Below are 22,999 nucleotides of genomic sequence, written 5' to 3'. Positions count from 1 at the left end.
GAATGTACAGTATGTAAAGAATGGCATTTTATTAGGGACAGCCAATAATGTCCACAAATCCTTTTCTCATTGGACTATCAATACTGAGAGAAAAATGGCAATATGCATAGTTTTTTCAAACTGCTTTGAAAAATCTAGGGGATGGCAATCTTTTAGACAACTGAATGTTTATAGAACAAGATTCACACATTTTATGTGTAAACATTACACCAAGTATTTTAATACAAAAGTGTTTATTTTATAAACTTTATATTTAAAATAGAATTTTTATCTGTCTACTCACAAAACCTAGTTTAAAACATGATACATTTCTCTCTCTCGCTTATCTGATGTTACTCTTTTACAAACAACACTCATTTTGTAATTGTTTTATATTAAGAACCTGTACTAAATGAAGTTTGTATTTTATCAGAAAACATTTCCCTTTAAACTTAAAGTGCTTTTTTTTTTTTAAATGAAGGCACCAACAAGAACTACTTTCAGATGGTACAGAATTTCTTATTTCTTGAAGACTCTGTGGTTGACCACTTCTTCATTAGTTACCTGCAGCAAGACACCTTCCTGCCAAAGGAAAAAAAAAGTATCTGAAGAAGTTTATCATGTTTGTCCAAAGAACCTAAATAACTTCAGTGGTGGTCTTAGGATCAAAGAAGACTCACTGGTGCATACAGTAGAATATGCCCTGATTATCACATTCCTGAAAAGGCAATAAAGCCAGGCAAATCAAACTCTGATGACATTTAAGAATTTCGGCAGCCAACCTACATCTCTCCTATAAGGTACGGGGTTGGGAAAAAATTATCACATTTAAACCCAAATATTTAGTACTGGATACATACAGGATTTATAATGTAGACACTTTATTTGTTAAGAATAAACTATCATTTGGAAATAGTTTCAACCATTTTACCCTACCTCTCCTGAACCTGATCCTGATAAGCATGTAAAACTAGAACAACCATATAACAGAAGAACAAAATATCTTTATTTTTAATAAAAACCACTAGAGTTCACTCAAAATGCTTGATCCAAGAAACGTGAATACACAAGGGTGTAATGATGGGTAATTTCATGATTTATTGAACTTGCAGCCTAACTTTTACCTACCATTTTACTACCAACACCACTGAAGGAACCAAGAAAAGCTTTATTAATGATCACTTGGCTTGCGCCTCAGCTGTTGAAATGAAGCACTTTACAGTCTTTGTGGCAGCAGAATATACTTGTCCATGGTTCATATCAATGCTAAAATTCCAGCAGGGAAAAAAATGATATGTTAAGCACCTGAATCTTCATAGAGGGAGAGGGGGTGGGAAAGAAGGAAAAAAAGGGGGGAAAAAACAACCAAAATAATTTAAGTAAATGACAGATTGGAAAACAGGGTTTATAAGATTATTCTCTTGAGTTTATAAATTGTTAAACTCAAATTTATAGCTATGTTAAACTACATAAGAACCACTATACTGAAAGACCATTGAAGAGTAGTATTAGTTTATCTTTTGGGGAGGAAAATTAAGAAAGAAAAAGTAAATTAAGATCTTACCTAAAGAAGTTTAACTGAAGCTTAGAACTATTTTGCTCTACACCCTCAGCTTTCGATGTCATCCTTATAAACTACTGTAGTTTAAAGCTTTGCAGAAACAGCACAGTTTTTTAAGACTGGCTGAACTTAGTAGCCGTCAAGAGTTCTCTTGTACTAGACCTGTATCCCTGAAGAGTACCTCGCTGGGGTTATTTCCTTTCCTTGCATTGAAGAAGCAGCATCTAAAAGATCTAAAAAGGTGTTTCTCTTTGCAGAGATATCCCTTAAGTTATCTAGATAATTTAATCCTGATGAATTGCAGACAACACACTTATAACTGACCAGCATTTATCTTACACAAATATAACAACAGCTTTGCAATGGACCTTAATTATACTACCCACTCCTTAACTTATTTAAAATAAAAAGTCTATAATTACACAATTTCCTTTAGAATTATTTTATTAAATCATAAATGTACAACAGCTTCTTAACTCTACACACGCACTTAAATTTTTTTAAAGGAAAAACGTTATGTCTTATTACACCATGATCCTGGCTAATAGCTTTTCAAAACTTTGAGAAAAATCTTAAAAAAGGTTTCACATGTCACCTGAAACTTACAAATTTAACATTATCAAAGAAGGAATGCTTCTACACTCTTACAAAGACCACTAGAAAGAAACAACAATTAAAAAGCTAAGAAACTGTCTCAAAGGCATTTTTTTTTTTTTTTACAATCCTTCCTCCACAGTAAGGTAATGTTATTAAATAATCCAATCCATTCACAAAATGGCTCTCTGCATCTGCTCTGGTGTCTTCTGCCATATCACTGCATATTTATGCATGACTGAGATAAGAGTTTCCTTAACATTGTTATTTCGATAACCTGAAGCTGTTCTGTTACCTCTGGGCTCTCATCCTCTCCTATTTATACAGTGAAGCCTGTTTCAACAGAAGTAAAGAGTAAAAAAAAAATAGGTTATGAAATTATCCATCTAACCAGATTTTAAGGAAAGATAACATGATCCTAAAAAGCTTTTACTCCTGGCAGCTAGATCTCCCAAGACAATAATAATGTAAAACTCAAAAGCTACTTACCCATGGCAAATAGGAAGAAGCTCAGTATCGGCTTCTTCCTCCATAACCCCCACTTCCTCCACTGCCTCCAGGACCATAATTTCCTAGAATTATTGAAACAGCAAGAGAAAGCAAACTTATTTCCAATTTCCATAATAAGCCTGATGCTATCTATAGCTAGACATAACCCTCCTTGAAACACAGCTCATAACTTATTTGCTTATGGTTAACCTACAACCTGGGCGATGAATTACCCCAGACTCACAAAGTTTAATTTTGCCCTTTACACTTGAACATCTTACTGCTATTCCTTTATAGAGCTGTCAGTATAGGGTTAAAAAAAGGTATTCTAAACATAAGAGGCATAAAAACATTGGTTTAGTACTACAACTGTCACCAAACCTTAAATAAGACTTTTAATAAGTAATCTCAAATTTTTATTCAATTAATTTTCAAAGAGATAATGCCTAGAACTTTATAGAACTTGTAATGTGCTCAATATTCTTTGGCTTTTTCGTAGGAAATAATTAGCCAAAAAAAAAAATAAAAATCCCCACCTGATATGCCCAAACCACTTTCCCAAGTCCAAAATATTTATACCACTAATATCCCACCATTTTATACTGAATTACAATGTTAAGTATTACTCTAACGATCAGATGTCTTCATTCTTAAAGTCATCAAAGTATCCTGTAATCACAAAATGTAAACAATCTAACAAATTACCTCCACCATATGGTCCCCCCATGTTCCTGCTACCACCAAAGTTTCCACTCTTCATTGGACCATAGTTAGAGGGTTGCTGGTTATAATTTCCAAAATCATTGTAATTTCCACTTCCATAATTTCCTGTGAAAAAATTTGAATAGGTTTTGCACAATGACCTTCAAAATAACATATTCAAGCATTAAACCAGTGAAACATGGTAAGCATATTAAGAACAAATCTCCCAGAAAAACAATCATCAGAATAAATGCAAGACCCCTATCTACAACTCTACAGTTTTTTAAGACAACTACTGACAACATTGTAATGCAAAATCTCATGTGTTAAAAGTCATTAATTCCAATCCAAATTCCCACATAAAGGTTGCAGGTGAATTTATTACCTCCTCCATAGTTGTCATAACCACCTCCGTAGCCCCCACCCTGGTTGCCATATCCAGGTCCTCCACCACCATATCCTCCTCTTCCTCCTCCATAACCAGGGCTACCTCCAAAATTGCCACCTATTATAAAATAAGCCTTTAAGTAATTACTTAATATTTTCAATGGCATTTGAACTGTCTTATCACACCCATTTCCAGCTTTCCAAAACACATTCTTATAAACAAAGTACTTATTTTATGAAATCTCTTCCTTAACAGCCCCAAGGGCAGAACAGAGTACCTATCCCTGGTAAACATTTAGGGGCAGGGAGCACTTGTTCACAAACTGGATAAAGCCTATACAGAGACAAATTCTTGCAATGCCACAGCTCTCCCCTGACAGCTAAGATTCTCTATGAAGATATCCTGAAACACTTGTGTTTTGCCTAAGGACTGTGGGAGCAGACAAGAGGCACAGGGTAGCAGGACCAAAAAAAAGCCACATACCCCTAACTGGTCCAAAAGATTAAGTTCCAAGAAGTTGTTTCCCCATAAATTCCCATGTCTCTTAAGTAATATGCCCACTACACCCGTTTTCTGAGTAGAAATGGGGGGGAGGACCAGAAATTAGCAAACTTGTATGTAATTCAGAAACTTAAAATGGCAGTCTCCAATTACTGAAATACAAGAACTCATCTTTCTCATAATACCAAATTAGTATTTGGATTTCAAAGCAAAACTGATGTAGTTAGGATATAGGATTAACTTAACCGTACTCAAGGAGTGGCAAAACCAGCAATCAGGTCTATTACTAGCTCACCATTTTTAATATCCCATTCTTAATAGGACATTTATCAGTAAGCATGTAAACTTTCCTGTACTCCAACAGAACATACATCTAATACATCACTTGTTATGGAACAGTGGCTCACAACTTGAGCTGGTCCCAAGAACACAACTGTACAATTGTGTATTTTAGGAAGTTTTCAGTTACTTTTGAAAATAAATTCCATGGGGGATTTATCCTGGTAAGGGACTAATTTTAAGATAAACAACTAATCTTACATACCCCTCCCCTTACATGTTGACCACGATTATTACATCTAGTGGTCTGTTTTTCAGGAAAACAGCACAGAGAATACATCTAGATCTGATTCTTTGCTTAAGAAACAATGGGATAGCATGACAGCAAAATCTTAAAAGCTCTATTAAAATCTTTCTAAATGATTTTGCAAATGGTATTTAACACATATAAGCAAATAATACTTTCCATAAGGTATACAACTAAAATGCAAATTATAAAGGAAGAGCCAAATAACTGAACCACTACCACCTAAGCCCTTTACAAAGGTAAAATGCAGAACATTAAGAACGAATGTGTAACATACAACAATACAAATACATATTGCTTAAATTTTTAAATCACAAACTAAAATGCAACAGAAACTGACCTCCAGGTCCTCCTCCATACCCATTATAGCCATCCCCAAATCCACGACCACTTCCATATCCATCTGTTAGAAACAGAAAGAAAGTTATACTCTGTTCACCCTCGTTTTAATTTAACCTTTCCTCTGCATTATTAATACTTCTGAATGAAAATAATTAAGAACACCCTCTTTGTGCCAGAAAGGTACTGTTACTCATTTCTTTAAAGACAAAGACGTACACGGACAAATCTCCCAAGGCAATTGTCTAATTTGTGGGCTTAGACCTGGCAAGACTTAATTTTTAAGAGATTCCATTTATTTATGCATAAGATCACTTCTTGGCTTTTTGGCTAAGATCAAGTTATTTGTAATTGATGCACAAGAATGAGATTCTTGATTATCAGTAATTCAAATATAACTGAAGTTGAAAAGAAAAAAAAATATTAACTGATACAGACCTTTTAAAGCCTACAGACAAACAAACTCTCCACAGGTCTTCACTTCCCACTCAGGAGCACACCCGTTTTTTTAAAGCTAGTTTCAAATCACAAAACTTTTTTTTTTTTTTCTTTTTTTAAGTGTACTACTCTAAGAAGGATCTCTGCAACTGATTGTCTTGGATTACATTTTTAACTATAACCTCCTACCTGGCAAATTAAAAATATTCAACCAGGATACAATCTATTTAAGTCTTAAAAAAAAAACTTTAAAAAATTAGACTGCATTTCCTCTAATTCAAACTGAATGAATTTTTAATTTAGCATATATACCCTTATATAACATTTAGAACTCAAACTTACCAGATCCTCCTCTAAAGTTACTTCCTGGTCCTGGTCCAAAATTTCCACCACCACCACGAGAATCTCCAAAACCAAAATTACCTGTAGTAAGTGACCAGGTTAGTAACAAGCATTCATTCAAGTAAGTTTTAAAAAGAAAAATAAACACGAGTTAAAAGTTACCTCCTCTTCCACTTCTAGAACTTTGGACTTCCTGCATTTCTTGTCTAGACAGAGCCTTTCTTACTTCTGCATTATGACCATTGATGGTATGATATTTCTGCACTGCAATGAAGAATTCACACTCCATTATATAAAAATTCTTTTATCAGTACACAACCTGTACAATCTACCCTTTAATAAAGTTAACAAACCCAAAACCTTGTATGTAAAGAGCAACACAACCTACTGCTTATAGACACTTACACACAATCTTATCCACAGGATCATGATCATCAAAAGTAACAAATCCAAAGCCTCTTTTCTTTCCAGACTGTCTATCAGTAATTATCTCAATGGTATCAATCTTTCCATATTCCTCAAAATAATCTCTAAGATGATGTTCCTCAGTATCTTCTTTAATCCCACCAACAAACAGCTTCTTCACAGTTACATGAGCCCCCGGTTTTCCAGATTCCTGAAATTATGGGAGAAAAAAAATCTTAACAGAAGAAACCAAAACAAATTTTAAAGCACACTATCTGGGAACCAAAGACAGCCTTTATTCTACGATAATACACCAGATAAAGCAACATCTTACAACTAAGAACCCAGGTTTTTTTGGGGGGAGAAAATAAAAGTAAATCTAAGAAAAGCAAAGAGTAGAAAACTAATAGAGCATGTGAAGATCCAAAACTTAATTCTTTCAAAAGTTAGTGTAATCTTCAGTAGGACAGAATATTCTTTGTATTAACGGTACAGTTATATTTTGCTTACCTCTCTTGCAACAGCACGTTTTGGCTCAACCACTCTACCATCAATTGAATGAGGTCTTGCAGCCATGGCAGCATCAACCTCAGCCATGGATGAAAAAGTTACAAAGCCAAATCCTCTTGATCTTTTGCTTGCAGGATCCCTCATAACCTTAAAACCAAAGGGGAAACTTTAGCTCATTTCATTACTTATGTTATGAACTAACAATTTAAAAGACTAGTAGTTTTCACAATGAACAGAAATCAAAATAATTTTCTCTGCATTTTACTCAACATCTTAAACACCTAACAGTTTAAAAACTAGTACTGCAGGCGCTTTTCTATAACGTACCACACAGTCTGTAAGTTTCCCCCATTGCTCGTAGTAATTCCTCAAACTTTCTTCTGTGGTTTCAAAGCTCAAGCCACCAATAAAGAGTTTACGGAACTGTTCCTTTTCTCTCTGCAAAGGAGAACACCATTTCAATTTTTATTTACATTTCCTCTTTGTATGCAGGAAATTAAATTCTTAAATATGAGGTGACCTGCTGGCAGAGTACCTTTTTCCTCTCCAAAGGAACAGTTTCTAAAGTTTTCTGGGGGGGAAAAAAAAAACTTACATCAAATTTAAACCATATGTTAAACTGCATATTAGTTGTGTTACACCAAAAAAATTTCCCCAGCTGATCTACACAAGTCTCAAAATCATTAATGCTTGATCTAAATTTAAATGACATTAAATTATTTTGAATAAATTTAACATCCCTTTATCTTAAAACTTTCTGAAAAGAGGAATAGACCTATTCTCTGATCATTGAAGGTTTAAAGGACTTTTATCAAAATCTGCATTCAATCCTATTGCCCAAAACAAAGAAACTGGCTTTTAAATATGCATTGTAAATATACCGCTTCTTAATACAAAAACTGTTGTTTACTCATAACCCAGAATTTACCATTTCAGGATTCAGTGTCTAACAGTCACATTTCATTTCTCTTTTCTGCTCCCTCTGGTGGTGATTCTAATGCATTGCAATTAGAGAAAAAAAAACCCACCAAGAAAAATCTTTCCCCATATACCAACTCTCCATGAAGGACTGGGGGGGGGGGGGGGGGATATGGATGACAAAAAACTTAAAACATTCGATGTTATGTACCCAAAGAGCCTTATAAAATCTGCCCCCCCCCTTTTGACCAAGGCACAAATAACATGACCAATGCTGGGTATTCAGAGCTTCAATACTTTTTAACCTACCTGGGGTTTTTGTGGGCATACTTGTATTTGGTACTGACAGGATACAGAACAATCTGAATTATTACTGAACCATTAGTGCAGTAAACTGCTGTAATCTAACCTTTCAAAAACCATAAAACTTTAAATGATCACTGTTAACTACTCAGTAGTTTTGTACTGCTACGCTTTACACTTCAGGGAAAGGAGAGGACAAAACCAACAACCACCCACAAAAATTCGGGTGTACTGGCCTTACTGGCCATCTGGCAAAATACACAACACAAATGTCTCTAATTTTACAAGTGTGTTGGGGGGGGGGGGGGACAGGGGACATGAGTCAAAAAAATTCTAAGCCCTCTAAGCCACCAAGCAAATATGTTGCATTAACAGCCCTGTATTTTTGCCTGTCAGTGAAGGAAAAAAAAAAAAGTTATACTGTTTTCAGAAAAGTAGGTTAAAAAATTAAAATATTCAAAAACCAGAATAGGTCATAATGTCCTATTATTAGTGTATAATACAAATCAAAGGTCAAATATAACTTCCCATATAAAAGCTTATTATCAGCAAATAATATTACAGCTCTCTCAGTTCTTATGGAGGTATCTCCCTCCACGCATGAATTTCCAAACAGCTCAAAAAAGTGATAAGCATTTAATAAAGATTTTTTTCCCTGCAGTTCTCAGAACTGTGAAAAAATTTGAAAGGTGACAAAAACTATGAAGCTCCCAAAATACTCAAATAACTCGTTAAGCGATTATCTGACATACTGGTATTTAAATTAAGCGGATTTATCTAATTAGCGTTAAGTCGGTCTTTTACAATCCACATTTACGCAGTTAAAAAAAAAAAAGCATTTACAATAATTCTTACACATCACTAACAAAAGGCAAAAACTCATTACTTACCTCAATTTTTTCCAAACTTACCCGATGTCCACTATCGATTACAAACAAAGTTATTTTATAAGTGTGCTTAAGGTCAAAGAAAATACCCAATCAGGCCCCCTTCGCTTGAGACCTTATTCTTACAATGATCAACCATCATAGCAAACATAGATGAAAAAAGCAAATGACAAAGTTCAAATACATAATAGCCCAGCCGTTAACTCGTAACGAAGGATTGAACCACGTTTTAACCAAAGAACCGAAGATAAAAATTTTCACTTTCCTCTTAATTCCTACCGTATCTCAAGAACCTCTATTACCCAATAAAGACTGTTTCCCAGCAAAAATATTAAAACACGAGTAATTCTACAGTTCAAAAGAAATCTTTCAGGAAAATAATTGTGAAACCGACAGCCCCCCCCCCACCTTCCCCACTGCCACCCAGTCGGTACTAACTTAAGGCTCCCAATTTTTATTTCTAAAGTTTTCTGCGATTCGACTAGCTTTTTAATCACGGCAAACCCAGATAATACCGATACTCCAAAAAAAAAAAAAAAAAGAAAAGAAAAGAAAAAAAAAAGAAAGAAAAGTAAAGAAAAGAAAAGGAAAAAAGGGGGGAACCCCCCACGACAGTTGAAAAGCAAAATGTTCTTTGTAGTACGGCTCGACTTAAAACTGGGCCCAATACCCTGGGTGGTAGTTTTACCTCCTCGTCTTAAACCGTGTGAACCAGCCCCGGGGAACCGACTCCCCCACCCGCCCGCTCTTCGGTGTGGCTTCTGAACGCAATGGCGCCATTTCATCGAGGGAAAGGGAAAGAGACTCTAACGAGGTGCGCAGGACTTTTAAAGATCCAAGCTCACAAAACACTCGGAATCCACCTCGAAACGGCATGAAAACAGCCCGAAAAGAAAGAAAAATAGTTAACCACTTCTGTTCTTCGTTAAAGGAATCAAATTAGCAGGATCCAGAGATTGAAAAGAAAAACGCCGCGAGGAAGGAAAGGAATGAAAATGGCGGCCGCCAAATCCGGTTCCCGGGAGAGGGGAGGGGGAGGGGAAGCTCCGCAGCCTCGCTCAGGAGGATCCGAAGCCCGCCGAAAAGCTCAGATGCGGGGACGCCGGGCCCCCCAAATAAGCGTGCTTTGAAAAGGGAGTAAGAATTCCCGCCTCCGCGCCCCACTTTTCGCCGAAGGAGGGCTGCGTCCGCCATGTGGAAATTCCCCATCCCCCACCCCCAGCAAAGGGAAATGGCGCCGGCAGGCTGAGGGTGGGGAAGATACTGTTCAATCAGGCCTCCACTAACGAACCCTCTTCAAAAATATCCTGAAGCCAACCGCTTTTGAAGCGGCCCTATTTCACCGCGACTCTCAGACGGAGGCGGGTGGCCGACTTCTACCGAGGCGCCAACGGCCTCGCCATGCCCTTTTCAATAACTCATTGATTTCAAACCCGTTACCTCCATCGCGGACTCAGTCGCTTCAGCCCGATTTCCCGCAGCCGAGCGAGATGAGAGAGATCTCCGCGGACGAACACGAACCGGACTCGTCCTGGCGCTGTAGTGAGAACTGCCGCTGCTCGAGAAACAACACCGCTAAGAGCACCTCCACACGGGACTCGGCGCTGCTGCTACTGCCGCTAGAGCCGCTGCCGCCGCTTTTCTAGAACCTTCCCCCCGACTAACGCGTCTTCCCCTACGTCAGGCCGTTGCGTAAACGCCCTAACCGCCGCCAATGGCGGGAACGCTGTACGCCCTCCTTACGCCAGATACGTACTCCTCCCCCCCTTACAGCCAGTAGTAGTGCTTGACGTCACTTGCGTAAATGGTCTCAGTGAATTGCGGAAGGCTCGAGTCCTGCGTATTTCTCTCTCAGGGAATTGGGTCCAGCCCCCGCCTTAGCGCAGGGCAGGTGAAAAACGGTCGCGCAGTTTGAAATTAACGCTGTCGGGAGGAGCTTAAAGCACAGTCCTAAAGTCCAGCCCCCTCAACCCGGGAGGTGGTCCCCGTCGCAAAGCCTCTGATAATCCGTGCCTCCCGCGCCCCGCCCCTGATCTCCCGCCAGAATAATCGTAGCAGCCTCGCCCCTCGATTTCCCTCCCTTAACTCTCCACCCGCGCTGAGGACTGACTCGGCCCCTTCCGGAAACACCCGAAGCGACTCCTAGTCAACACGTTACACTTCCCGCTCCACCAACCTACTTCTGACCGTTTTGGGGAGTCCACCCCTCGGGTTCAAGAGAGGTCTTTGGAAAGAGTGGTCTGCGAGGGGCACTCCTTCTTAGCTCCCAATTCTCCCCAACCAAGTTTCTCTTCACTCCCTCACCCCTGGCGTTTGGAGGCACCCACTTATAGGGGCGAGAAGTGGGCGGAGCCCGGTTTGGGCGCTAGGCGCTGCTGCTGCGAAGCAGAAACGCCTCCGTCTAGAAGATCAGTTTCTGTCCTCGCCTCTACTTCCCTTTCCCTCCCCTCCGGGGACCACCAGGCGCCACGCCGCGAACGGTAAGTGCCGCGCCGCCGCAGCCTTCCACCTGCCCCGGGCTCGGGTTCTCGGCGGGCGCGGCGCTCGGCCCCTCCCCCCGCCGGGCGCGCGCACCCGCCCGCCCCGCCCCTCGCGGCCGCCCGGCGTGGGCGGTGCCACCCCCCCCCCCTTCCAGCGGCTGCCCAGCGCGCAGCTCCCCACCCCCCTCCCCCTCGGATGTGGCTGGAGCTTGAGGCGCGCAGGGCCGGAGACGCCGCAGACCCGGGACCCGGAGCAGCTCGGAGGCGGTGAAGTCGGTGTCTTTCTTTCTCTCTCTCTCTCTACTTGGTTGTGGTGCCTAAAATACCGCCTGCGCCCCAGGGATCCCCGCCACCCAGCTCCCCGCTTTCCGCCCTTCCCCACCCGACCCCGAGTGGGGAGCTGGCGGGAAGCAGCGGTGAGTCGAGCGGAGACCCCGCGGCGGGCCTGGGGCTGGGCCGGCGCCTGGAGTTAGTGGTGGGGGAGGGGGAGAGGGAGACTATCCTAGAGAGGGTAGAGAGCCGTGGCGACAGCCGCCTTATTTCTAGACAAAGCGCATTTCCTTTTCCCCTCCCCCATCCGCGATCAAGATGAGGGGCCCTCCTCCCCCTTACGGCCTGGGTCGGTGACTGGGGCCTCTAATGAGGGCGGTGCGTTCTCCCGCATCAGCGCGGCCCGCTGTTCCGAGGCTGCGGCGGGCGCTCCGTTACGTGGCTACCGCCGGGTGGGGGAGAACGCGGGCCCGGTGGTGCAGTGCCCTTGAGCCCCCGGGCCGCGGCCTTTGTTTCTCCCCGCGGATGGGCTGACCACGAGGCCCGCGCTCCTGGGTGGGGGGCAGGGGCCGGGTGTTTAGGCCTCGCTAAGCAGGGTGGGGCTTATGGGGAGCGGATAGAAGAGGTGGTTTGTTTTTTGAAAGTGGCACGTAATGGGACTGAAGCATCTCGATATGGTGTTTTTTCTTTTTCAGTTTTTAAACTAGTGATTATAAAGGGGCAGGGTTTCTAAGAAACCAAGTTGGGGTTTATAGGCGCCTCTTTGGACTGTTAAAAGGTCTAAAGGGAAAATTCACAATAATTTATCATTGTAATTGGGTGGTCACGTCGAATTTGAACCAAATTATTTGGCCATTTTCTTAAAAAGGCTGGGTATGACATAAATTGGATTTAAATTGGAAAAAAAAATTGTGCTCTTTTTTTCTTTTGTAGAACTATCTCAGATATTAGCGTACCCACTATAAGGTTTTCTAGACCCACCTGGTTAGAGCACTGATGTACTCAGCAGGCATAGATCCCTAATAACGCAGGATCTCAAACCTGCATCTCTGGATTTGAGTACAAGTTTTACAGTATACGATACATAGGTGGGGGTTGGAATCCAAACAAAACTTGTGTTTAGCTACCTTTTTTCTGTCATGCAAACTTCTTAACTGTCATGCATTTTTCTAGTAATAGCTCTTCAAGTCTGCAATAAAAAATGGCCTCCAATAAAACTACATTGGTAAGTTAATGAAAACCTAAAATATGTAAGGATCTAACTCAAATTTTTTTCCCAAAAATTATAACTTAGCATCTCTGTAGTTGAGATATTTACAGCCACACGTATTTCCCAGTCCCCTCTCCCCCATGTGATGGGGAGAGTTAGAGGCGAAAACGAAATCATTACATTGAGATACTTACTGACTTGGCTTAATAATGTCTTAATCCAATTAGAGAAACCTAATCTTGGGAGGATAGCACAATGAGTTATTTAAATACTCTTAAAAGTATTTTAATCTTGAAATAAAAATAAACTTTTGCAACATGGAAGGAGCATTAACAGACAATGCTGTAAAGCCCTTGCTGTTGGGCGTAACATTTCCTAACTCATCCTATGATGAATTCTAGAGAAACCAGGTATTTTCAGTATTGCTTAAAGAACAGGAACCTTATACACCTAGATTGGAACAAAGGTCATTCAATTATTTTGCTCATGTTGTCCTGTTTCAGACTTATTCTAAGATACATAAACCCCTTAAATTCAAATCATTGCCATTTTTCTAAAAAAACAAAATAAACAAAATCAAATCTGTGTCCAGGAAGGCTAGATCTGGATCTTTTGAGCAATTAAATTGTTTCTCCACTTTCTTAAACCCTAAGTTTGCATTCTTAACACTTTATGAAAAGTTCTGTGAATATGTAAAGACTTAATGTATGTTCAGGCATATCAAGTTAGATTTTTTGAAAACACTGAAATACATAAAAATTGTGAAATTCAAAATTAATGTTCTCACAGTAATTCTAACACATTTCACCAATAATTGCAATCATATTAAAGGCCAGTATTAACATCTAAATAAAGCAAAAGATTTGGGTTTGGGTTTGTATATTCTCCCCTTGGGTTTCACATTAAAGACCAGTTTGGTTTTCAGTTTTTGCCATCATAATGTTGCACATTTTACTCAAATATCCTGGGAAACATTTAAGTAAGAAACAAAGTCTGTGGCACAGATGATTCCCAGCAAAGTCATCAGTGGAAAATGCACAAAGCATGTTCTGTGCTCCCTCAAGATTGAACTGTACTTCAAATTTCATAAGCAGTAAACCAAAGTGTAGATGATTGAATTGACTATATGGTTACCTGTGACCTTCAGGTATTGGAAGAAGGAACTAGCTGTCCCTGCGGCTTTGAGGATGAATAGAGATAAAGCAAACATAGATGCTTAGGTTGCTTTGGCAGACAGTTTTGATAGTCTTCAGTGTCTGAGTGACACTTAAATATCTGATCCTTTGTTAAAGGATCATAAATTGACAACTTTGAAAGTTTTTCTTAATCTACCTTTGAATTTTGAGAGGTGAGGTGTGTTAGTTTAGGTGGGAATGTGGGTGAGTTTTCTTTTGAAAAGAAAAAGGTGAACACTGGTAACTGCTCACTGCTTGTGAGTGCCGTGGTAAATATTTCATATTTTTGTGCTAAGGTTTTTTAATCTTTGTGTTTATTCTTTTCACTTTGTTTATTTTTGTTATTCTCTTTATTAATCTCTTACTTTCATGAACATAGTTAATTTGTTTATCACTTAGGATCAGCATCGAGTAGGCTTTTATCTACAACAGTTTTTCTTTTCTCTTGCTACCATTCTTTGTACTGTACAGAATCAAAGAGCTCTCTGACTGGTTGCAATACCCAAGTGTCTTGACTGATGAAAATTATAAGAAGAAAATTGTAAAGCCTAACTTGGAGATGATATCCAACAAAATCAGATGTTTGCTGCGTTATTTTAAATTCTAGAGAATTTTTACTTTTTATAAGTGTGTACACCTCTCAATAATTACATAATTTTAATGTCCTTTTGCAATATTGAGTCACTGCTGTTGTTACTTTTCTGCTTGTATGATTTTAATGACTAGGCAATTGAGATTTTTTTTTAATAACGCCATTGAAATTATTTTAAAATTAACAGAGATATCCCCCCTTAGTCTCGTCTAATTAACCATTTCACGTTTTTGTTTTATCTGCTTTCAATTCATAACGTGAGTTGCTGGGAAATACTGATTTTAGCTTGGTCTTTTGGCTTTTCTCATACTCTTAATACAAAAAAGAAAAAACTAATCTAAAAATTTGTTTATAAAGTGGATTTCCTGGGCTACCTTTTAACACCTGAGAAACCAAGAAAGAAGGATTTTACAATAGAGAATTAAAATCCAGTATTGTGGCCTCTTCAAGTGACATTATAATTTTGTTCCATGTGATCTATAATAATATATACAGACATTATGGAACAATGATAGTGTCCTTTTTAACCTATTAGTGGTCTTAGTTTACTCTACAATTGATGTCAGGATTCTGCACTTACCTCTTTCTGTATAATTGAGACTTTTGACATTGGTATTGAGTATTGAGAAATTAGTATTGGTATTGAGAAATAGGATTGTTAGTGTTTGGAGGCTATAGTTTTTTAATGGGACTATGGTTCACTTAATAAGGTCTCTTATTAGTATTTATTCTCTTTGTACCATTGTCTAATACTTTCTAGTTGTTTGTTGCTATGTTGTAGTTAAAATGAGTACAAACTCTAATAAATAAATTTGGTCTTGTAGACTAGGTAAGGCATTAGATTTGGAAAAGATAAACAGTATTTTCCACATAGTGTTTTTGATTATTTTTATTATTTCAGCCATGAGGATGGGTGATAGGTTTGAGCTAAAATGGGATTAAGTATTCTTTTTGATTATCTGTTGACTTTTATCTTTTCAGAATGTGTCTGCCTTGGGATATAGAAGTAAAAATATAGATGTCAGATGCAATGATAATGTAAATAATTTAGTCTTTAAAATATACCAAAAAATGAAAAAAGATGTTTCTTAGGTCTTTTTCGTTTTATTTTAGCAAAAAATGGGAAAGAAACAGAATGGGAAGAGTAAAAAAGTAGAAGAGGCAGAGCCTGAAGAATTTGTGGTGGAAAAAGTACTGGACCGACGTGTAGTGAATGGGAAGGTGGAGTATTTCCTGAAGTGGAAGGGTTTTACAGAGTAAGAAACCTGGTGCTTTTATTATATGTTTAACTGCATCAAAGTGACATTTAAAATTTGCTTTTAGTCTGGGTTTTTAAAATCCATTTTCTCATAGATTTCTTTATACGTAAAGACACCTTTGATCCAAGGTACTTTGAGATCTGTTTTAAAAAGTCACATCTTGTACCCCTGGGACAAATAATACATTACATGTTAATTCTAAAATTTTTTTAAAATAATAAAAAGTCATGCTTTTAGGGGCGCCTGGGTGGCTCAGTGGGTTAAGCCTCTGCCTTCAGCTCAGGTCATGATCCCAGGGTCCTGGGATAGAGCCCCACATCGGGCTCTCTGCTTGGCAGGGAGCCTGCTTCCTCCTCTCTCTCTGCCTCTCTGCCTACTTGTGATCTCTCTCCCTCTGTCAAATAAATAAATAAAATCTTTAAAAAAAAAAAAAAGTCATGCTTTTAGCCTACAGTCATAACCAGTCAGATTTGAAATTAGTTGATTGCCTTGGAGAATCAAATTTATAAGAGTGCAGTTTATTATATAGTGCATTTTAGTGTAGTTAGATACTGTACTGATTAGAATATCTAATGGACATTGTATTCTTACAAAGGACACTAAAAATATTGAAGCTATATATAAAGTAGACTGGTGGGTGTTGAACAGAAGTGCTTATTATCCATGACTTAGACCACAGGCAGTAGGTTTACTGTATCCTAATCTCCTAAGAAGTGGTGTGGGCATTTTTTAAGCTCCTTAGTTCTTTATGTTCCTTGTTACTAATTGCTCTTATAGTTATTATAATGTTAGCTGTATTGTGAATGACTCATGCAAAAATTCCAGTCTTACACTTAACATTTATCGTGTGCTAAATCTACTTAGATTTTTCTGCCTTATACCACAAAAACAGCAAGGCTCTGTGGTCAGTGACTTATTGAAAATGGATAGGTAGAGATAGACAACAGTTTTCTGAGCATGGCAGAGATGGGAGAGTGTGCTAGTCAAATATTTAGGCTTTGAATATCTGTTACCTACTACATGCCCCGCCATTTACATTTAAAGATGTCTCCATAGCAATTTGGGGATTACAAGTTGAGGGGAAGTTTAAGATTCTTTATTTTATCCTTCTAATATCCTTAGTTGAGCTCTTAAATACAGTGTAAGTTCATAATTGACCACTAGAAAAATTTCCTACAGATAGCAGAACAAAGCAAAATAAGTCCTGAACTATTCTAAAATTAGATTTAGCTAGTATGCCAAAAAATTGATTACCATCATATGATAGGTTTTTTGTTGTTTGTTTTGGAATCTCATGAGACATTAAATGCTATTTGTCTCTGTCTAGCCCATAAAATGTTGAGAAACTTAACTCCTTGTCTCCCTCTTTTTCTCAAACTTAAGGCCATTGGCTTTAAGTATGGCTAAGAACCTACTATCTGCAGTACAATGTATTAGGTAATATAGAAGTCTGTAATGAAAGTAACACTACAAAATGGAGGCTCTGCTTCATCTCTTTTGTCCTCTATCCTCTGATTCAGGTTTGCCAGTTTTAGCATCTTAGCATATCAGAAGACACAAGCTGTAACCAGAAGCTTAACTACCTTTCTTTTCCATCGTCTCTAAAATGATTAATTTCATTCTATCTTGTTCTGTAAAGGCTTTCTGGATCACAGTACACAAAGTTAGCAAGCCTACAGGGCACCTGGCTGGCTCAGTTAAGTAAAGCATGTAGTTCTTGATCTTGGGAGTAGTGAGTTCGAACTCCACATTGGTCAATAGAGTCTTTAAGTGAACAAGCATATCACTAGTGTAGGATTATCTGACATTCATGTTTGGTAATTGATACTCATTTTCTTTGCAGTCCCTCTGAACAACACATGAAAATAGTCATCTCAGCATTATATCAGAGGTTGCCAAACTTTTTCCTTAAAGAATCATGTAGTAAATACTTAATGTTTTGTGGGCTGTACACCTCTTATAATTACTCATCCTTGCAAATATAGTACAAAAGCAGCAGTAGACAATTCGTTAAACAAACGAGGACAGCTTTTTCTAATGAATGGGCCCTGATTTCCTATAATTGTCATTTTGAAATTTTTTCCCAATTAAAAATGTGGAAAACATTTTTAGTTGCCCAACATACAAAAGCTGCATTTGACTTTTGGGTTGCCAACACCTGCTTTTTATCATTGCCAAATTTGAGTACGCAGCAGAAGTTGAAAATACTGCCTATATAGAATGCCTTAGAATTTTTGTGTTTTCAAACATGGTGTTGAAGTTCCCAACCGGAGGCATAATCTAACTGATCTGATAAAGTAATTTGGGGTGGGAATAGGGAATCAACATTTTTCAAAAGCCTTTGTAGAGAAATTCTGAAGTGGGTTGTCTATGTAACTTGGGAAAATACTAGTTCCATTTATTCTGCTAGAGCAGGTATAGTCAACTTGGAGGTAATACAGCAGACTGCCCACTTACTAGAGGCTAAGAAAGTAGACCCAGGAAGTATAAGATTTTCTCAAAAGAATGTGGGGATAGGGAGAAAATGGTAAGCATCTGCAGTATAGCAGACTTTTTTTTTTCCCCAGATATATGTTAAATGAACATGGATAATGGTGATGAATCATATTTAATTGATTTTTTTTTTTTTTTTAACCAAACCCAGTGCTGACAATACTTGGGAGCCTGAAGAAAATCTAGATTGTCCAGAGTTAATTGAAGCATTTCTTAACTCTCAAAAAGCTGGTAAAGAAAAAGATGGTACAAAAAGAAAATCTTTATCTGACAGTGAATCTGATGATAGCAAATCAAAGAAGAAAAGAGATGCTGTAAGTATAAGATATTGCCTAGCACACTGACTAAGTGAAAGGTTGATGGCTTGATTTTTAGAATGCATTTAAGATACTTTTAAAATTTCAAATATTTTAAATGCTTAATATTTAAGACGAAAAGGATAGGCATGATCTAGCCTCCATCATATAAATGTTCAGTAATAAGTGCGTATACCACTTAGATTGTTGTGCTAGTGTTATTTTGAGTAGATTCATGGATTTGATCCCTGATAAGCCATTTCCTGTGATCCAGGACTGGCAGTCTTAAATACGATGAACACAGAGATTATATCATTGTAGTCCCTTACAATATAGTAAAAACAATCCACATGGCACATCCTGATAGACCTTATAGAACCTTATAGACCACAGTGGCATTGACCACCAGAACCTGCTTTCACATGTGACCTTTGTTTTTTCAGAATATTGCCAAACAACATTTTGATTTTGAAGTATATAAATCTTTAGTACTAGAAATTTTTAAAATATATTTTGGTGTGAATTGAGACAGCTGGTTCATTAACTGCATGAGTATTTTGATCCAGTCTTTGCTTCACTAATGTGTGTGTGGTTTTGGGCAAAACACCTAACGACTTGTTTAAACCCTCAATTCCAAAACATTGTATTTCCCATGCCTGCTAGCAATTTGGGAAATGGTCTTGATTCTGAATTAGTATTTAGGCTTGGGAACTAAACATAAAATAAAGATTTATTGATAAGGTGTTTGGGTTTAAAATTGGATCATTTGAATTAGATGCCAAGTAGTTTACAGATAACCTGTTAAATCTTCATGGCAGATCTGCTAAGATTATAGGTATTATCCCCATTTTCCAGATGAGAAGCAGAGGTTCACTACAAATTTGGTTCTGGATGCTTTAGCAGCCAAAGCAAAAAGGTAACAGTGTTAAGAATCCATAAAGGTAAATTGAAAGTCAACCGTATATTCAGCAGAAGCACTGTTTAGTAACAGTAGTTATCCTACACTGAGCTCTTACAGTGTGCCCAGCAGTGTTCTACATAACTTAATTTGCATTTTTTATACTACAAAATGTCTGAGACCGATAGTATTGTTCCTGTTTTATAGGTAATAAACCTGAACCACAGAGAGATTAACTTGCCCAAAGCTACACAGTTAGTACAGTTTAGAGTCATCATTCTAACTAAGTCAGGTAATCTGGCTCCAGAACCTGGGATATTGATAGAAAATTCTGGTAGGGAGAAGGGATTTCTTAATCTAAGCAGTTCTCAAACTTTTTTGGTCTCAGAACTCCTTTGATACTCTAGAATTTTGAGAATGCCAGAGAACTTTTATTTGCATGTGTTATGACCATCAATCCTGTTAGAAATTAAAACAAAGTTCTGAAACATTTGTATATTCAGTTAAGAAGGACAGAACCTATTGTATGTTCATAAGTTATCATGAAAAATAACTTTAAATGAGAAGAGTGGCATTTTACAGTTTTGCCTGTCTTTTCAGTGTCTAGCTTAAGACAGTTCTGCATTTGATTTGCTGTCTTAATGTTGTTTAGTGGAGGCATATGAAGGTACTCCAAAGTCAAAGATAAATGAAAGTGGGGGGGACCTTGCAGATAACCAGACACCTACTAAAGGTCTCAGGGATCTCTAGGGGTCAAAACCATGTTTTATGCTAGATATTTCTTAATACTATAATGGAGATTGATGACAATACTGATCAGTCTGACTTGAAGTTTTTACTATTTTGCTATTTGTATTTTGTGTGTGTTTTAAAAATATGTGGATAATTTAAACAAATTCCTAATAATTATTGATGAGCTAGCAGAAATAAAGGGATTAAATTTGTGTGCCTACACAGTTCTGTTTTTTTGATGTATTATAATAAAGAAGGGCATTTGTTTTCTTGCCTCGAGATTCAGAATACTTTTAGATACCTGGATTTGTGTTTTAGTAGTAAATAAGGGTTCTTTCTCTTGTCATTCTTTTCCACTTTCACTTGAAAGCTGTATTTCATGAAAACAAATGGGAAATTAATATTATTAGTTTGTAATATGGAAAGTGGGTGAAGCATTTATGTACATAGTCATTTAACATCTTTTAATCAGGCTGATAAACCAAGAGGCTTTGCCAGAGGTCTTGATCCTGAACGAATAATTGGTGCCACAGACAGCAGTGGAGAGTTAATGTTTCTCATGAAATGGTAAGTGTGTAGGTGGTTGCTATTATATTTTAAAGTGAGAGTAGATTATTTATTTTAATTTGTGAAGCCTTATCTAGAAAAGGTTCTATAGTTTTCCTCATTAGATAGTATCTGCTGAAAAGATGATTCTAGGATTTTTGTTTTTTGGAGGGTGGTGGGGGAGTGGTTGGCTTTGTTTGCTAATGGTGTTTTAAAGCAAAGATCGGCCTGTTTTGGAAAATGTAGTTTTACTGGAACACAGCCACGAATATCACATCCTTCTGAAGCACTTAAATACCTTTTGATTGAATTACGATTTAAGTGAAAGATTCTCAGTTGGCAAAAACAGTTGAGACTTCTGACTGAGCATTTTTTTTCCCTCACGACAGGAAAGATTCAGATGAGGCAGACTTGGTGCTGGCAAAAGAGGCAAACATGAAGTGTCCTCAAATTGTAATTGCTTTTTATGAAGAGAGACTAACTTGGCATTCTTGTCCAGAAGATGAAGCTCAATAATTGTTTGCATTGCTTTTTATATATATTTATATATATATATAAAATCTGGGTCTTTGTTTTTTGATTTATTAGTGTGAAGAAATAACATTCTAATGAAAATCAAGTTTGATATGTTTGTTTTGAAGTAGTATTGGGGGAGTTGTTGGGGTTTTTGCATCTATAGCACTGGTTACTTTAAACAAATAAAAGCTTTCTGTAGTTGCTTCCTTTATCGGAAAAGAATATTTGAGACCATGATATATTATCCCCCTGCATTAGAGAACCTTTTCTAAATGTTGGGGGAAATCTTCATAGTCTTTACTCAGTCAGAATTTGTGTTTAACTCCTATATGCCTAAGGACCATTCTGGGTTTTTTGTTTATTTAGGGGTTTTTTTGTGTGTATACTTAAAATACATAAGTGGTTTTTGTTTTTAACATTCACCAAAACAAAAACAGCATTTTATAACCATGGATAAGCCCATGTTTCTGGGATGCTATCATTTTCAGCATTTTAAGAAATAAATCACTTAAACTGAAGTTTTTCCTGAGGCCTTAACCTTCAAATTTTGTAATTAATTGGACAATTTAAATATAATGTAAACAATTTAAATTGGACAATTTAAAAGCAGCCATATCAGAATCCATATCCTTCTCTACAGCCATATAAACGCAAGTATATTTGCAAGATCCCTGAAAGGAAAATTTTATCACTACCAACAACCTCCCCACCCAAATGACAAAACTAGACAAGTCCTTGTGTGTTTTACTTAGGTAAGCAATACTTTAGTTAAATGGACATGTAAAGGTTCCTTCTAGTGAACCATTCCTTTTTAAGAAGTTGAAATTCTCTGTGCTGTATTGACTAAAAGGTCGCGATTCATGGACTGTCTGCAACTTCCTTCATGGAAGCTAATCATAATCAGATGGTTAGAGATGTTGGCAGTTTAGCACCTGTTGGAGTAAATGGGTGGACAGGCTTGTATAATCCAAATTCTTCACCTGCATGTTTTTTCTTTACCCCAGTTCATTCCTGACCTGTAGGCTCAGTCTTTTCAGTATTTGAGTTACTGGTTCAGCAGAAACCAGGAAAAACAGTAACTTTGTAGTCAATGTTATCCAACTGTATATTGTTTACTTTATTGTAAATACTGGTAAACAGTGGTCAATAAATAGTTTTATATTCCTTTATGTGATTAGACTTTTTATTAATCTGATTTTCTAATGGGAGTAGAGACATACCTTAGAATCCTGTTCATGTTTATAAATAACACTAAAGCATTAGAGTATATGTCTTAGATCTTTTGAGCTGAGGAGTTTCAAACTTACTAGTATATGTATTTCCACAAAAATGAAAATTGGTTTCTTGGGGTGCCTAAGAGGAATCTGCTTCATTAAAATGAAATTTTGAAAAAAAAAAAAAATGAAATTTTGATACTTAGAATCTAGTTTGTTGAAACCGCTGTCTGAAAAACAGTTATGATAGGATAGATCCTGTTGTGAGAGACCCATTTCTACTAATCTCCAAAATTCATACAGAGAAAAGGAAATCATTTTGCCGTATATCTAAATATTTAATTATGTTGTGTATCTGAAACTGATAGGTTATATG

General features: G+C 37.6%; 2 protein-coding genes across 13 annotated transcripts; one reads left to right on the top strand and one right to left on the bottom strand.

The window, feature by feature from the left end:
• Window positions 1–214: 214 nt before the first annotated feature.
• On the bottom strand, window positions 215–10,609 carry HNRNPA2B1 (heterogeneous nuclear ribonucleoprotein A2/B1). Of its 8 annotated transcripts, XR_004277018.1 has the most exons (14): window positions 10,383–10,608; window positions 7,370–7,405; window positions 7,162–7,272; window positions 6,835–6,981; window positions 6,325–6,535; window positions 6,082–6,183; window positions 5,920–6,000; window positions 5,141–5,203; window positions 3,711–3,830; window positions 3,329–3,451; window positions 2,624–2,706; window positions 1,544–1,773; window positions 1,108–1,245; window positions 215–561 (listed from the first exon to the last, which is right to left on the bottom strand). XR_004277018.1 is itself a non-coding variant. In XM_032305646.1 (12 exons), the coding sequence occupies exons 1-11, from the start codon at window positions 10,386–10,388 to the stop codon at window positions 2,645–2,647; spliced, it is 1,062 nt and encodes a 353-aa protein (XP_032161537.1). In that variant the 5' UTR covers window positions 10,389–10,608; the 3' UTR covers window positions 215–561; window positions 2,624–2,644. The 8 variants fall into 8 exon arrangements, 6 of the variants coding, with proteins under 6 accessions (XP_032161537.1, XP_032161536.1, XP_032161535.1 ...); XR_004277017.1 differs by lacking the exon at window positions 1,544–1,773; XM_032305646.1 differs by lacking the exons at window positions 1,108–1,245; window positions 1,544–1,773.
• Window positions 10,610–11,044: 435 nt separating this feature from the next.
• Window positions 11,045–22,578, top strand: CBX3 (chromobox 3). 5 transcript variants are annotated; one of them, XM_032305651.1, is made up of 6 exons: window positions 11,045–11,422; window positions 12,866–12,917; window positions 15,783–15,925; window positions 18,573–18,735; window positions 20,820–20,914; window positions 21,283–22,578. In XM_032305651.1, the coding sequence occupies exons 2-6, from the start codon at window positions 12,894–12,896 to the stop codon at window positions 21,407–21,409; spliced, it is 552 nt and encodes a 183-aa protein (XP_032161542.1). In that variant the 5' UTR covers window positions 11,045–11,422; window positions 12,866–12,893; the 3' UTR covers window positions 21,410–22,578. The 5 variants fall into 5 exon arrangements, with proteins under 5 accessions (XP_032161542.1, XP_032161543.1, XP_032161540.1 ...); XM_032305649.1 differs by lacking the exon at window positions 11,045–11,422 and adding an exon at window positions 11,562–11,694; XM_032305650.1 differs by lacking the exon at window positions 11,045–11,422 and adding an exon at window positions 11,570–11,838.
• Window positions 22,579–22,999: the final 421 nt, after the last annotated feature.

The sequence above is a fragment of the Mustela erminea genome, chromosome 11, assembly GCF_009829155.1.
Source record: "Mustela erminea isolate mMusErm1 chromosome 11, mMusErm1.Pri, whole genome shotgun sequence".
Lineage (NCBI taxonomy): Eukaryota > Metazoa > Chordata > Mammalia > Carnivora > Mustelidae > Mustela > Mustela erminea.
This window is presented reverse-complemented; position numbering and strand designations above follow the sequence as displayed.